Source organism: Odontesthes bonariensis, chromosome 6 (assembly GCF_027942865.1).
Source record: "Odontesthes bonariensis isolate fOdoBon6 chromosome 6, fOdoBon6.hap1, whole genome shotgun sequence".
Taxonomy (NCBI): Eukaryota; Metazoa; Chordata; class Actinopteri; order Atheriniformes; family Atherinopsidae; genus Odontesthes; species Odontesthes bonariensis.
The window spans coordinates 2,951,576-2,968,987 of record NC_134511.1 but is presented as its reverse complement, the minus strand read 5'-3'; the positions used below and the strand labels follow the sequence as shown (position 1 = coordinate 2,968,987).

The following is a 17,412-nucleotide window of genomic DNA, read 5'->3' as shown; positions in this document are numbered from 1 at the left end:
ATGCAGTTGTTAAACATAGATTGACAACCATTCATAATGCAAAATACACAAGCAAAATAATTGAAAATGAGGAGCTGGATTGTTTGGCTGAAATGGTTAGGTCAGAAATCACTGATGAAGTAAAAGACTTCAGCATCATGGCAGATGAAACAAAAGATGTGTCAAAGAAAGAACAGATTTCTTTCATACTCCGTTACTACTACAATGGAGTCATCAAGGAGAGCTTCCTTAATTTTGAATGTGCAGAAAGACTTGATGCAGCAGGGCTTACAGAAAAAATAGTCCACTTACTGGAACGTCACGGGCTGGACTATAAAAACCACCTGATAGGTCAAGCATATGACGGTGCAGCAGTAATGAGTGGTAAACACTCAGGGGTGCAGGCAAGAATAAGGGAGCAAGCAAAATATGCATTTTACATTCACTGCAGTGCACAGTGTCTCAATTTAGTGCTTGTGGATGCAGTCAAAGCTGTCCCAGAAGCAGATGAGTTCTTTGCATTATTACAGTCCCTGTACGTTTTCACCTCTGGGTCATATGTGCACTCGAAATGGTTGGCTGTTCAGATGGAGATGTATGGCAGCACAAGAGAGCTACAACAATTAAGTGATACCAGATGGGCGTGCCGATTTTTGGCTCTTCGTAATATAACGGACAGATTACCTGCTTTAAAACAGGTGCTGCAGGAGGTGGCTCAAGAGCGTAGAGGAGAGAAATCTTCTGAAGCCCGTGGTCTTCTGGCCCAAATTGACCTTGAATTTGTTGTACATCTTGTTACACTTCGGAAATTGTTTGGGGAAACAAAGCTGCTTTCTGATATGCTCCAGTCAACAACTGTTGACCTTTCAAGGGCTGTTGATTTAGTTGAAGCTTTAGTTCTGACTTTGAATGATTTCAGGCAAGAGTTATTCTTTGATAACTTATGGGATGAAGTGTTGAATATCTGTGAGCAGTGTGATGCTGCCACACAGTCAGTGGAGAAACGGCCAAGGAAACTAAGCTCCAGACTCCATGAATACCACATACTAAGCACTGTTGGTCAGAGGGAGCTAGAATGTGATAAGGAAACATTTCGAACTTCGTTTTTCTACCCTGTCATTGAGTGCATGCTTAGTGAATTAAGCAAGCGCTTCTCAAAGACCAATTGTGAGCTGATGTGTAGTATCCGATCTCTCAATCCCATGAGTGATGCCTTTTTAAGAGACACCACTTTGTTTGACTTTGGACGTTTGTATGGTGCTAATATTGAGGATCTGGGCCATGAGCTGCATCAATTTAAGAGACTTTTGGAAAGAAAAGTACAGGGTGGTGTGATTGAAAATCCATCAGACACAGTAGCACTGACACGTTTCACTGAGCCATATAAAGAAGTATTTTTTGAGCTCTTTAGACTATGCAAAATAGCTATAGCACTCCCAGTGAGTTCCGCCTCTTGTGAGAGGAGTTTTTCCACTTTGAAACTAGTAAAGACCTACCTCCGGTCTACCATTAGTGAGGAGCGTCTGAGCAATCTTGGGGTGCTCAGCATTGAATCCAGAAGGTCCAAGGCTTTGAACCTTGATGCATTTGTAGACCGTTTCTCAAGGAGTCACAATCTCAGAATCTTGTTGTTGTAGTGTTTCAGCCAAGTGCACATGCAAATGCTTTATGGGATTTTGAGACCACTCACAGCATGTGAATTTCTTTTTTCTGTCTACTCTTTTTCATTTCTTTCTATTCCTTACTGGAGTAAGATGATGACGGTTTGATTTTGAAAAGATTTTGAGATCATTGTAAATCTTTTTCTTTCTATTTTTCCTTGTTACTACAGTGAGATAATGACCATGTAATTCAAATAGATAGTGTAATGTCATGCTGTGAAAAATAATTGTAAATATAGAATAAAAGGTAAAAAATAAACTAATGTTTTGTCGTTATATACGGTTATAAATGTGCCCCCCTTAAAAACACACTGGCCCCACCTCGGCCCCCCTGGTGATTTTGGTCTCGAACCGCCACTGGAGAGATACAAGTGCAGACTTGTTGCTAAGGGTTACTCACAGAAGTATGGCACTGACTATGATGAAACTTTCTCACCTGTAGTACGATTCAGCTCAATCCTTACATTGCTGTCCTTTGCCGTTCAGAATAACATGCATGTACACCAGATGGATGTGGTCACTGCATTTCTGAATGGACATCTAGAGGAGGAGGAAATCTACATGGAACAACCAGACGGATACGTGAAACCAGGCCAAGAGCACTTGGTGTGCAAGCTGAAGAAGTCAATCTACGGCCTTAAGCAGTCACCTCGCTGCTGGAGTAAGACTTTCACAGAGTTCATGAAAGATCTTGGATTCACATCAGACCCCTGTGTGTTCCTGAGAGCTCGACAGGAGCTAGAGATATTAGCTGTATGTGTTGATGATCTGATTTTAATCAGAGTCACTGGAGAGCATGAGTGAGTTGAAAGTTGCTCTGAAGAAGAGATACAAGATGAAAGACATGGGTGAGCTGTCTTACCTTTTTTAATCTTTTTTTAATCATTTTTATCAGAAAGTCATCTGGAAACTGTCGTGTGGAAATTCCGTTGCAGCTTCCTGCTTTTGGAGGAGCTCAGCTAACTGAAGCTAATTAGCAGCAAGATGCCTCCCTTTTCCACTGACGATTACCACAAGCTACTCCAGAAGATAGCAATACTGGAAACAAAAATTAATCGGCTTGAAGTGAACGTGGAGATAAATGGACAATATGGGAATGAAACTACTCTGCCAGTATCCCAAAACACTGAAAGGGAGCAGGCTAACAGGAAGCTAACTGGCACCACCGAGACACAGCAGGAGCCTGGTGTAAATGGAAAATCTTCAACCAGTCATCCCTGGAACTCCCTTGGTGCTAAGCCAAAACACTACAAATCGCCTCCCTCAGATGTGGGAAGACGGTTATCAGGCAGAACCCAACACCTGGAGACCCACAATGACTCCGAGTGGCCTGTACTATCACACAGGAATGTCTCTACCCCGATACCAAAGAATAAGCAACGATGGACCGAGACCACCACCAAAACCAGGAGCAAATTGCCACAAGACACAGGAATTCTGCTAGAGAACAGATTTGCTCCACTTTCTCAAAATCCTGACTCTCCAAAAGAACGCTCATCTCCCAAGACCGGAGAAAGGTATGAGGCTAAATTATATGCTACAAGGCCACAGAAAGAGCTAACCAATGGGCCTCAAACTCTGATAGTGGGTGACGGAGCTGTGAATGAGATAAAACGTTTTTGCAGCAAGACAAACACCAAAATACTCTGTTTTAGTAATGACATGGTGTCTGATATCTCAAAGAAGATCCTGGACATTGTTGCTGAGCATCCGACACTGAAATCTCTCATCATACACACAGGAGCCCTTGATGTTGTGAAGCAACAATCGGAGGTATTAAAACAAGACTTTATGGACCTGGTAAACAAAGTTTGATGCACAAGTACAGAGGTGTTTTTCAGTGGACCTCTACCAACAGTTTGGAAAGGAGATGAGAAATTCAGCAGACTGATGATGCTAAACAGATGGCTCAAAGACATGTGTGCTGCTCATTCAATGAACTTTATTGACAATTTCAACATCTTTTGGGGACGCAGGCACCTCTTTAAGGCAGATGGATTTCACCTTAACAAGTCAGGAGTTCAGTTGCTAAGCTCCAACATTTTTTACTCTCTGCGTCAAACACCAGCAGCCCATATCAAGGACGAGACAGGACAAAACGATCCAAAAGGACAGATAGGACAATGCTCTGGTGAGGGCGCTGAGACAAGGACTGACCATGGAGGACAGCAGATCCAGAAAGAACCTGCAACGTCATCATCCTCACCCCAAGATAAGGAGTCTTCACCAGCCCCAACAGCCCAACAGGCGGAGTCTCTCCCAGCCCCAGTGGGAAACCCCCAGCCTTCGCCCCCCCGGGCCCCACCCAGCCCCCAGCACTCTCCACTCAGTCTGGACTCCTCACTTCTGGATTTCAGGATGAAGAGCTTTCTCAATATTGGAATACAATTGACACCACGCCAAAATCCCATATTCTTCCCCCCTAACATCCCACCTCATCCAACCCCTCCCATTCCACCACGTCCATCACGTTGGAAACAACCCTCAAACCAAAGTGACCAAGCCCCCCCACCTCCTCTGAATCATCATATCTGTGAGTCTGACTGATATGTGCCGGGTCCAGGCTGTAATACTGATATCAAGAATGCTCTTCCCCTGATAAAGTCAGGGCCCTATGGAGTTCAGACAGCCTTTTCAATCCCTGTGATGACAGGTAACAGAAAAGTGGTCAAACTGGTGAGAAATAAAAAAGGTTCAGTTAAATCTACCAATCTATTGAATATAGTGTGTCAATCCCGAAACACACCAGTATCACCTGTTGTCTCCACGAGATTAGCCCTACTCAATATCAGATCACTAGCCAACAAATCCCTCTTAGTAAGTGACATGATCATGACCTATAATCTAGACTTTTTATTTCTTAGTGAAACATGGCTGACTGAATGTAGCTGTGATACCATTCTCAATGAGGCAGCACCAACAAATTTCAGTTTTATCGATAAGTGTCAAAGTGGTAAGAAGGGCGGGGGAGTTGCCGCCATTTTTAAATCAGTCTTTCAGTGCAAAGAAATTTTACTTGGTGATTTTAGCTCTTTTGAATATCTCTGTTTTTTTGTAAAGGGGGATCCAAAAGTTATCTTCCTAATCATTTATAGACCACCAAGATACCCAGGAACTTTCTTTGATGAGTTTGCTGAACTGCTGTCAGTTATCTGCACTGACTATAACTTTTTTATCATAACTGGGGATTTTAACATTCACATGGACAATAACATGGACACTAATGCCAAAGAACTCTGCTCTCTACTTGACACTTTTGGCCTCCTTCAACATGTGAATGGACCCACACATACTCGAGGCCACACACTGGATCTGGTTATCTCTAAAGGTGTTGACATTTCTTCTGTTGATATCAAGGACATGGTGCTCTCTGATCATTTCTGTGTGTTCTCTGACTTACAGTTAACTCCAAACATTCAGTTAACCCCTGTGTCTGTTAGAAAAAGGTACATAAATGAGAATACCAGTGCTAAGTTTATGGAAGTTATAGCTATGTCATCAACTGCGAGTGCAGAGACAGTTGATGAACTCTTAGATAACTTTAACTTGAAACTCTCCAATGTCATGGATACTGTTGCACCTGTTAAAAATAAGATGATCTTGAGCAGAAAGCGAACACCATGGAGGAACACTTTTATGGTAAAGGCCTTGAAAACAGAATGCAGGAAAGCAGAGCGTAAATGGCGAAAAACTAAACTTCAAATTCACCATGACCTCTACAAACAAAGTCTTTGTAATTTTAACCACGGGTTACTCCGGGCCAGACTGCAACACTTATCTGAAATGATTAATAAGAACATCAACAACACTCGTGCTCTGTTTGCTATGGTTAATAAGCTGACAACCCCCCCAAAACAGATAGTTTCAGAACTCTGTTCCACAGAAAAATGCAATGAATTTGCTTGTTTTTTCAATTAAAAAATCAAATCTATAAGGCTAAATATCAACATAAATGAGCAAAATAATAAAATGACGCAATCCTTAAAACCACCTAGGAATCAATCAACTATGATGTCAGAATTCAATACAGTTGACCAAAAAACCATAGAAGAAACAGTCCAGCATCTCAAACCATCGACATCCTGTCTTGACACAATGCCATCTGACTTCTTTAAAACTATTGTAAGCCCTGTCCAAACAGATTTGTAGCAAATAATAAACTGCTCACTTCAATCAGGCACGTTTCCTAAACCCTTAAAAGTAGCTGCCATCAAGCCACTCCTAAAAAAGACAACATTGGATGCTTCCATTTTAACCAACTACAGACCCATCTCAAATCTTCCTTTTATAGCCAAGATTGTTGAGAAAGTGGTTTTTAATCAACTCAGTAACTTTTTGAACTCCAGTGGAATCCTTGACAAATTTCAGTCAGGCTTCCGACCTCACCACAGTACAGAAACGGCTCTTATTAAAGTGTTAAATGACATAAGGTTGAACACTGACTCAGGCAAGGTGTCAGTTCTGGTATTGTTGGATCTCAGCGCTGCATTTAACACTGTGGATCACAGTATACTGCTGAACAGGTTGGAAACCTGGGCAGGACTCAGCGGGACAGTCCTAGAATGGTTCAGGTCCTACTTGGAGGAGCGGAGTTATTTTGTGACTATTGTAAGTAATCAATCTGATCGAGTGGCTATGACATGTGGAGTTCCTCAGGGGTCAGTTCTTGGACCCCTCCTGTTCACCCTATACATGCTGCATCTGGGTCAAATTCTGAAGAACTCTAAAGTCAACTACCACAGCTATGCAGATGACACACAGATATATCTGGCACTGTCTCCAGATGACTGCAGTCCTATAGAGTCATTGTGCGACTGCTTAGAGCAAGTCAAAAAGTGGATGAACCAAAATTTCCTTCAGTTAAATCAAGAAAAAACTGAGGTCATTGTGTTTGGCAACAAAGAGAAGAGGTTTGCTGTCAGTAAACATCTTGAGTCACTGTCTCTAGAAACTAAAGACCAAGTCCGGAACCTCGGCGTGCTGATAGACTCAGACCTGACCTTCAACAATCATATCAAATCAGTCACCAAATCAGCCTTTTATCAACTTAAGAACATATCCAGAATTAAGGGTTTCATGTCCCAAACAGATCAGGAGAAGCTGATTCATGTTTTCATCTCCAGCAGACTTGACTACTGTAACGGTCTTCTGACTGGATTCCCCCAAAAGAGTCTCAAACAGCTGCAGCTCATTCAGAAAGCTGCAGCCCGAGTTTTAACCAGAACAAAGAGATCAGATCACATCACCCCAGTTCTCAGGTCTTTACATCGGCTCCCGGTCAGATACAGAATAGATTATAAAGTTCTGCTACTCGTCTACAAATCACGGAATGGTTTAGGTCCAGAATACATGAATGACATGCTAGCAGAGTATAAACCCAGCAGAGCTCTGAGATCTGCTGACTCAGGTCAGATAGTGGAGCCCAGAATTCAAACTAGACACGGTGAAGCAGCTTTTAGCTGTTATGCTGCACACAACTGGAACAAACTACCAGCAGAACTGAAATCAGCCCCAACTGTAAGCACTTTTAAATCCAGATTAAAAACATTTCTCTTTCGGTGTGCTCATGGTTGAGTTTATATCTTTCTTTATCCCCTCTTCTTTGATTGCTTTTAACTGTGTTTTTAATTTTTATTCTTTTTTTTTTTTTTTCTCTTTAAATTGCTGCTTTATGCTGTTCTTTTAAATGCCTTGTCTTTATGTAAAGCACATTGAGTTGCCTGTGGTATGAAATGCGCTATATAAATAAAGATGCCTTGCCTTGCCTTGCCTTACCTACTGGGCATCTCAGTAATTCAAGACAAGACCAACAACTGTGTGTACCTTCACCAGAAGCATTACATTGAAGCCATTCTTCAGAAATATGGGATGGATAAAGCCAATCCAGTCACAACCCCAGCTGATGCAAATGTGAAGTTACAGAAAAATGATGGTGTCAGTAAGCCAGTGAATCCAGGTACCTACCAGTCAATTGTAGGTAGCCTGCTATATGCAGCAATGGCCACCAGGCCAGACATCGCACAAGCAGTGAGTGCTGTGTCAAAGTTCAACGCAGAACCAAACACTGCACACATGACTGCTGTGAAGAGGATACTTCGCTACCTGAAAGGTACCACAAACCTCGCTCTCGAGTACCAGCGGTCAGAGTCTGGAACTTTAGTTGGTTTCTCAGACGCTGACTGGGCAGGAGATCAGGATGATCGTCGTTCTACAACCGGGAATGTCTTCCTACTGACTGGAGGAGCAGTAAGCTGGCTCAGCAAGAAACAGAACACCGTCGCACTGTCAACAGCTGAAGCTGAATACGTCGCTCTCAGCCAGGCAGCACAAGAATGTACCTGGCTTAAACGACTACTCAGTGATCTCGGAATGGATGTTACACCAACTGTGATTCTGGAAGACTACCAAGGAGCTATGCCATAGCAAAGAATCCAGTTGATCATTCAAGAACAAAGCACATAGACATTCGTTATCCCTGCATTCGTGAATGTGTGCAGAATGGACAAATTCAACTGCAAAACTGTCCTACGGATGATATGAAGGCAGATATCTTAACCAAGCCATTAGCAAAGCAGAAGTTTGAGTATCTTAGGAGAGAGATTGGACTTTGTGCTCTGTAACTCTGATAAGTATAAGTTGTAGGCCAATGTTTAGTATTGATAAAGCCTAAGTTAAGACAACTGTAAGCAAGATAGAAAGGAAAAGGGGAATTAAAAAGGTTTTGCTAGTTTTCAAAGTTTTTGTTAAAAAGGGGACTTATAGTCAAAGAGAGGAGTCTAAGTGTAATACATCTCCTAAGTGATTTATGTTGATAAAAGAAAGTAAGACTTAAGCTTATTGTAAAATTAAGTGGGAGTGTGGTAATACAGTAATTTGACAATGCAGGTCAAGATGGGATATATTCTGCCACCTTGTGGTGCTCTGTATGCTCTGTGTTTCAGTTCAATAAATGCATGTGAAACTTCAATAATTAATGTGTAACTTAGTGTTTGAACAAAGAAAGGAAAGGTTCATGTGAACAAAGTAGCTTCTGTACTTACCAGCATCTCTATCAGCAGCCATGAGAGGTCCTGGTGTTTTCTCTTGTTTTGGGCTTTGATCATCACCTGCTGCAGTGGTTGGGATGTTCTCAGTTGTGTCTTCAAATGCTTCATAGCTCACATGTTCTCCATTGTTCTCTTTTACAATCTGACCAAAGCGTGTTAGCAGCTCTGGACGTTCAAGGTTCTTCCTCATCACATATCTGTATCTACATTTTCTGATCAGGTCCTTTAATGGAGGCTCTAACATGTCATTTTCCATCAAATCTAAACTCTGCTGTCTGGGTGTCGACATCAGAATCAGTGAATGATCAAATGATTGATCACTGAAACCTTTAAGAACAGTACAGAGCCTCTCTTTGTGTTCCTCAGTGAAGTTTTCAGGCTGCAGAAGCAACAGGAACACATGAGGTCCAGGAGCAGAGTAGCTCACACAGTCTTTTATGAACTCTGTCAGTTTGTATGCAGTGAGAATCTGCAGATCTGGAGTGTTGATGACTGATATTTCTTTCTGTGGTTCCAAAGGTCCACTGATTCTCACACAGGTGTGAGGTGCTTTGTTAAAAACATCCACTCCCAGTATGAAGTTCCCCACTGAGCTCCTCTCAGACCAGCTGCCTCCCAGCAGAACAACCCTCAGCTCAGACACTGAAATGAAATAAACAGAAATACAAGTTAACTGAGAGCTCTTAAAGGCACGGTTGGTAATCCTGTTCAGAAACACATTCTGTAATACTGGGTGAAATGGTCTGTCTATCCTGAGAGTAAGGCCCGACCGATTATCGGCCCCACCGATATATCGGGCCGATATTTAGCACTTTGGGGATATCGGCATCGGCCATACTTTCCATAAATTTCCACCGATAAGTTTATATAATTTTCACAACCAATTTTGCAGCGGTTTCATTCTGAGCGCGTCTTCTGCTCTCGCCACTTTGAGTTCATGAGCATTGCCCCGCCCGTCACAGCATCTGATTTGTTTGGCACACAGAATACAACCAATCAACACGCAAGGCTGTGAACGGTTTCAAGGCGGCTGCGGTGCAAGCGGGGCCACGGTGGTGGCAGTACAACTTGAAGCAGAGAGAACAAACTCCCTCAAGGTAAGCATATACGAAGCCTTATCCCCTGCAATAAGTCACAAACACAACAACGTTGCAAAAGCACGGCACCACAACGTCTTTATTAGTGTATACAACTAGTGAAAATGGTCCATTTGATCTGTGTAACGACGCAAACCTTTAGCTCACGTAAGGATAACCAGAATGACAGCGAATACTCCTCACTGAAACGGTTGTCCATAAAGCAGTCTCAGCATAGGTTACAGTCATTTTTAAACCCCCACATGGAAACGTGAACGTGTCTGTAGTTCTACACGAAAGGTGGACTGAAAGCCATGGTCAATGAAGACCAAATAAAACGTGTTTGTGTTTGTTCCTGAGACTAACCATTTGTTAGTGCAAGCCTGCTAGCTACTTGGTAGCCTGCCGGTGTGAGAGTCTATCTTGTTCCATAACAACTGGTTACCCAGCACGTTAGAACCAACGGTGATTGGTCGTAATGTCCCTCTTAATTAACTTTAATAGAATTAAGTTTTGGCCAGTCGCTGCGTTTCAAACATCTGGAGTAACATCTTGTTACGGGTAGCCAGACAGGCTGTCACACCACCACCAAGTAGCTAGCAGGCTTGCGCTAACAACCATGGTGTTAGGTGAACAACTTCATGAAGCCTTACGTGACGCGACTCAGGCCCTAAAGGCACATTGCACGTTTAGCCTATTAGTTACTTTATTATGCGTTGCTAAGCCCTTTGACCATTTAAACACGCCCGGTGTGATATCAAAGTGCTGGCAGTTGGCTGATCTGTAGGGAGTTTGTCCAGACATTAGATGTGCGCTAGGTACAATGATCCAAATACTTCTTTGTAAATCACCTTTATTTGTGACGTGAAAACATTATATTAAACTCAGACCTAAATGCTTTTGTTTCTCCTCGCTGTAATACCCTGCACGAGTACTTATTATTCACTCACGCTGGTGATTCTTAGCATTCAGAATGCTGACTTTTAAAGGAGCAGGCACAGATCACCCGTCTTTCATTTTTCAACACCCCGTCTCCAACTACCATTCTCTGAACGTGACAATTAAAGTTTAGCTTTATTTTACAAATGCTGCTGGCAGCTCCCTGCACTTTTCATTTTTACAATTAAAAAGACTTAATGGATATGAAAGTTTGTGTCAGTGTGTGCTATTTTTAATTTATCGTGAATGTTTCTATTTATCGGTTGCACATATCGGTTATCGGCCTCCCATTGCCATAATTATCGGTATCGGCCCTGAAAAAACCATATCGGTCCTGAGAGTAATCTATACATGATGTATTTAGAAAAAGGGCCAAAAATAATCAGAGCTCTGTGGCAGCTGCAGGGCTGACAAAAAGCTGACCAATCCAAACTCCTCAGGCCGAGGACAAAGAACCAATCAGATGCCTTCATGTCTAGTTCTGCCCGTTCTGCCTGCGGCCCCCTCTGTCGGCTCCCTCCTCCGCGCTTTTTTCACCGGTGCCAAAAATAACTTAATGTGAGTGCGATGGCAGAGAAAATGCAGCCAAAACTACCATTACTTTAAAGGGGAAGAAAAAGAAAGCCGGAGGCAGAAACGGCTGCTCTGGATGAAGCCAGAAGCAAGACCAGAGCTATGGGACAGATACGTGAAGGCAAAGAAGAGGGCAGATACTCCAAGTGGTGATGCCGGGGGCTTCAGACCTTCACCTCTTTTAACTGAATTAAAAAATTAAAATGATCCAGATACTGCAGCAGCATCATTGATGACAGTGTTCCTGCTCTTCATTGTTTTCTTCAACACTTTCCTGGTTGTAGAGTAGAGGTAACCTTCATGTAGCAGCAACACCTCTGTGACGGAGAAAATTGCAACTACTGGCGCATCGACTTGTGCCACCGTATATAGCCGGCACGAAATCGTGACGTCATCAACACCGCTCGTGCTAGCAGACGTGGCAACCATGCTAGAGCCTTTAGCTCTCTTGCTAGCTCACCAGGATTACCAACCATGCCTTGAACTGGAAAATTTTATTTAGCCTTATGCTTGTGTCTCATCATGTTTAAATCACTTGTAAGACTTGGTCTATTTATCCCAGACACTAGATGCACAAGATGTTCCAGTAAAATATTTACTTTGTTCTTCTTCTCCCAGGCATAAGATGTTTCCAATCAAACATTTCTGTATTTCCTTTTTCATTCTGTTTAGCGCACGCCACAACGCCGTCCGGCTCATCAAGAGATTAGAAGTTAGCTTGCATACTCTGATACATGGACATTTTTTCCTTCTCCTGTGTTCGGGTATAATAAGACAAGCACTGAAACTGGAAGTCAGAGCTACACTCGGACACAGATGCTCTGTGTTGAAGTCTTGCTCTCTCTTGTACAAAAAAATATTCAATAAACCTGTCTGAGTGCTTTTCACCTTAACAGTGCTTTGACAATCATTATTTTTTCCACCACACATTTAGCTGGAAAAACACCAGTCAGATATGAAACAAGACCTCAGATAGAATCAATCAGTGATGTTTATGCACAGATTACATCATCTGTAACCTTTATTTTGGCTTTTCATGCATTTTTATTTTCCATCTAACTTCTGCATCCACCACCTGGACTGTAAGATGTAACTCGGTACTTTAGCTTCAGTCTTTCAGTAAAACAGAAGAAATTCTTCAAAATGTAGAGCTGAGTGATCGTTTCATGAGTGGGCAGAGTAACACCACAAGCAGTGTTTGGTCAGACAGATCTGGATCCAACAGCAGCACTTTCAGTGGGATTTCTTAAGGAGAGTTCAGTTAAACTCACTGTCAGGTGGTATGAATTCAAAGCTGCTGCTGCGTTTCAGAGGCTCCACATCTGTAAAGAAAAAGATGAAAATTCATTCAGAGGGTCAATAAGTTGTCTTGTCAGTTTTTATTGTATGTTTTTACAAAATAAACACGTTATTTCCATCTTTACTGAGTCTTCATTTAAAAAGCAAATGTTCGGGCAGCTTCGTGGTCAGCACTGAATAACACCTGGCTCTGACAGGTTTCACAGCATTTTAACATCTGTACAGCAGCTGGTCCTCCACTTGTTGTTTGGGGGTCACTTTACATGCTCGGTTCCTCTGAGGTCTGTACCTTTGAAGAACAGAGCATGTTTGATGATATCTCATCATTATTCTGTTGTAGAAACCATCCTATTTTCATCTTCAGCTTTGTTACTGACAAATCTTCCAATATTTAGACAGATTCCTTCGTTCCTGTACCAATGAAATGTTTTCTGTCACACTGGCTCAAACAGCACCATAGATCCACCCTGAACCTCAAAGTTCTGCTTTAACTTTCTCCAGGAGTTGTTTCAGCTCTGTAATTTCCACCCCTGTGTTGCTGAAATGTGTGATGAGGACACAGGAAGGTTTTCTTCTGATGCCTCTTCCGGGTCAGTAATGGAGTCAGACAAGGAGGCATCCTCTCCCCTGTATTGTTCAATTTTTATATACAGTGCCTTGCGAAAGTATTCGGCCCCCTTAAACTTTTCAACCTTTTGCCACATTTCAGGCTTCAAACATAAAGATATAAAATTTTAATTATTTGCGAAGAATCAACAACAAGTGGGACACAATCGTGAAGTGGAATGAAATTTATTGGATATGTCAATCTTTTTTAACAAATAAAAAACTGAAAAGTGGGGCGTGCAATATTATTCGGCCCCTTTACTTTCAGTGCAGCAAACTCACTCCAGAAGTTCAGTGAGGATCTCTGAATGATCCAATGCTGTCCCAAATGACTGATGATGATAACTAGAATCCACCTGTGTGTAATCAAGTCTCCGTATGAATGCACCTGCTCTGTGATAGTCTCAGGGTTCTGTTCAAAGCACAGAGAGCATCATGAAGACCAAAGAACACACCAGGAAGGTCCAAGATACTGTTGTGGAGAAGTTTAAAGCCGTATTTGGATACAAAAAGATTACCCAAGCTTTAAACATCCCAAGGAGCACAGTGCAAGCAATCATAGTGAAATAGAAGGAGTATCATACCACTGCAAATCTACCAAGACCCGGCCGTCCCTCTAAACTTTCATCTGGAACAAGGAGAAGACTGATCAGAGATGCAGCCAAGAGGCCCATGATCACTCTGGATGAACTGCAGAGATCTACAGCTGAGGTGGGAGAGTCTGTCCATAGGACAACAATCAGTCGTACACTGCACAAATCTGGCCTTTATGGAAGAGTGGCAAGAAGAAAGCCATTTCTCAAAGATATCCATAAAAAGTCTGGTTTAAAGTTTGCCACAAGCCACCTGGGAGACACACCAAACATGTGGAAGAAGGTGCTCTGGCCAGATGAAACCAAAATGGAACTGTTTGGCCACAATGCAAAACGATATGTTTGGCGTAAAAGCAACACAGCTCATCACCCCGAACACACCATCCCCACCACATGGTGGTGGCAGCATCATGGTTTGGGCCTGCTTTTCGTCAGCAGGGACAGGGAAGATGGTCAAAATTTATGGGAAGATGGATGGGGCCAAATACAGGACCATTCAGGAAGAAAACCTGTTGGAGTCTGCAAGAGAACTGGAGATTTATCTTCCAACAAGACAATGATCCAAAACATAAAGCCAAATCTACAATGGAATGGTTCACAAATAAACGTATCCAGGTGTTGGAATTTAAGCCGCTGCTTAGAGGAGGCTGCTGATTGTTGGAAAAGCGACAAACAACCATCCACACTCGGAGTACCCAGAAAGAACCCACACATACATGGGGAGAACATGCAAACTCCACACAGAAATCAGCTGAAACTAAAGTTTGGAAAAAGCATTTGATTGGACACAGAATCATTCTCCATGGCCTCCTCGAACTCCTACTAAGCCCGAGTTTTTGCCTCAGCAACCGCCGAGGCCGCGTTCCGCTTGGCCTGTCGGTACCCATCAGCTGCTCCAGAGTCCCACTGGCCAAAAAGGCCCGATAGAACTCCTTCTTCAGCTTGACGGCTTCCCTCACCACTGGTGTCCACCAGCGGGTTTGGGGGTTGCCGCCACGACAGGCACCGACCACCTTACGGCCACAGCTCCGGTCAGCCGCCTCAACAATGGAGGCACGGAACATGGCCCATTCGGGCTCAATGTCCCCCACCTCCCCAGGGACATGGTTGAAGCTCTGCCGGAGGTGGGAGTTGAAGCTCCTTCTGACAGGGGATTCCGCCAGACGTTCCCAGCAGACCCTCACAATACGTTTGGGCCTGCCAGGTCTGACCGGCTTCCTCCCCCACCAGTGGACCCAACTCACCACCAGGTGGTGATCAGTTGACAGCTCCGCCCCTCTCTTCACCCGAGTGTACAGGACATACGGCCGCAAGTCCAACGATACAACCACAAAGTCGATCATCGAGCTTCAGCCTAGGGTGTCCTGGTGCCAAGTGCACATATGGACACCCTTATGCCTGAACATGGTGTTCGTTATGGACAGTCCGTGACGAGCACAGAAGTCCAACAGACTGGTTCCAGACCCCAAGCCGTGCGTCAAGGTGAGTCCGACTATATCTAGCTGGAACCGCTCAACCTCGCGCACCAGCTCAGTCTCCTTCCCCAGCAGAGAGGTGACGTTCCACGTCCCAAGAGCCGGCTTCAGTAGCCGAGGATCAGACCGCCAAGGTCTCTGCCTTCGACTGCTATCCAGCTCACACTGCACCCGACCAGAAGAACAGTCACCTCTTGGAAAGTGACCTAACTTTACCCTCAAATCTCAACCACACACTGAATGACACATTTTCACATCTATGGGCCCAAAACAAAGTGACATGGTTGTGTTTTCTTACTTCTTGACTTGTAGTGACTTCAGACTCCCAAACATGTGCTCTCAAGCACAGAAAAAGGGGATTTTTTTTCATGTCCCCTTTACGTTAGACTAACAACCAGTCACAGATGCTTCAAGGTGGACTGAATTAAACTGGAAAGCATGATGGACTTCAAACCTGATAACTGACTACTGAACTTTAAAGGATTCAGAAAAAAGCAGGACTTTGTCTCTCACACCAAGTAAAAAGAAGATCTGAGTCAGTTCACTTTAACTTCTGTATGCAGCAAATATTTTACAATAGAGGATTACAAGGAGGCAACATCTGTTTTTGGGACCAGCTGCTGTGGAACATGATTAGCACTTATGGATATCAAGTTCCATAAAAACTACTCTGTTATCAATCAAACATTCCTCCATAGATCAATAACCCAAATCATGTCTCCTATTCAAGATGGTGAAGACTGAAACATATTCCATTTTATATCAGTTAAGGGGCTGGTTACACCTGGAGAACAAAACAGTTACTCACCAGAAGCTGAATGACATATTTGTTCATCATGGTCTGACACACATAAATGGAGAGAAAAGAAGAAGAAACAAAGTGAATATTTCATGTTAAAAACAACACACCATAAACAAGCTGGAATTAAACTCTCCCTTTCTTTAAGGTGGACTGAAGAGAATCTGTCAACTCTAATCAAGTTGCAGCTTGATCACTGTTCAGAGAACTGAAAATATTTGAATAAAATGTGCTTTGTGTCGACCATCTACACAACACTGTTATTCTGTCTGTTCAGGGAAGTTTTCCCAGTTGTTCCAGTTCAATTTTCTGAGAGGTGACGGGAAATGAAACTGCTGCCAGGATGACTGGTGTCAATTGTCTACTGGTGATTGTATTAAGAACTGTTTCTGGCAAAAAATATCAGGTGCTTCTCAAAGTCAAGAATGCTTTCTCTGAAGGATGGTGACTCCCAAGAAATATATCAAAGTTATAAATTGTTTTTTTACCTGTTGAAGGTGCAGTGGTGACTGGAGCTGCAGTTGGTGTCTCTACAACTGAAAATTACATATTTCCAATTACACAATTGGTGCTATATTCTAATCGAAGAAATTAGTCTTTTGCATTTAAGGAAAAAAAACAACAACTGCCTTACCTCTGGCTACAATAGATGATGCATCGACAGGCAGAGAGAAGTTACCAGAAGTAACAGCTTCCACTAAAGTATCAGTAACAGCTTCTACTAAAGTATCAGTAACAGCTTCCACTAAAGTATCAGCAGCTGCAGTGGCATTTGGAAGTGACTGTCTTTCTTTGAATACCAGCTCAACTTCTGCCACAACAGTCCCACTCCTGTGAAAAACATTTGTTACAGATTCAAATAACAATGCTATCGGCAATCTGACCATATTGGTTATTTGAGCTCTGTTATGTTTTGTAACTGCCATTTTATGACAGGTAACAGTGACATAGATCTGAAACAACAAATCAAATGGAAGTATGTAATCATATTGTTTTTTCTCATTTCTACAATATCTTTTTTTGTTCATTAGAAAAGCAAAACTAAAGTACATTTTACATCTGTTTCCAACCTAAGATAAAAAACGTATTCAAAAGAGTTATAAAAGAAGAGAGATCGCATACCTGAAGCCTTTGATGATGGTGCGATTAAAGGCATCCCCAAATTTTTGTGAATAAACTTTGTTGAGCTGTGTAAAGAAAGAAAGTCCATCAGTTAAAATTGTTATATCTTTTTTTCTGTATGTTTTTTTGTGTGTGAGTGTATGATCATTACTGCCTGAAAAAGAAGTTAACCCAGCCTTTTTCAGTCACAATGACCTCTTAGTTATTGACAATAACCATATCATTCTTCTTGAGATTTTCCCGA

General features: G+C 42.6%; 1 protein-coding gene across 1 annotated transcript in view; it reads right to left on the bottom strand.

Annotated features, from left to right (window-relative positions):
- Nucleotides 1-8,306: 8,306 nt before the first annotated feature.
- The window catches only part of LOC142382703 (GTPase IMAP family member 5-like), an 18,821-nt gene continuing 9,715 nt past the window's right edge, over nt 8,307-17,412 (bottom strand). Inside the window, exons 3-5 of the mRNA XM_075468824.1 lie at nt 12,546-12,596; nt 8,681-9,328; nt 8,307-8,320 (exon numbers count right to left, since the gene is read on the bottom strand). Coding sequence (XP_075324939.1) covers nt 8,307-8,320; nt 8,681-9,328; nt 12,546-12,596 — 713 coding nt within the window. The remainder of the gene's footprint in view (nt 8,321-8,680; nt 9,329-12,545; nt 12,597-17,412) is intronic.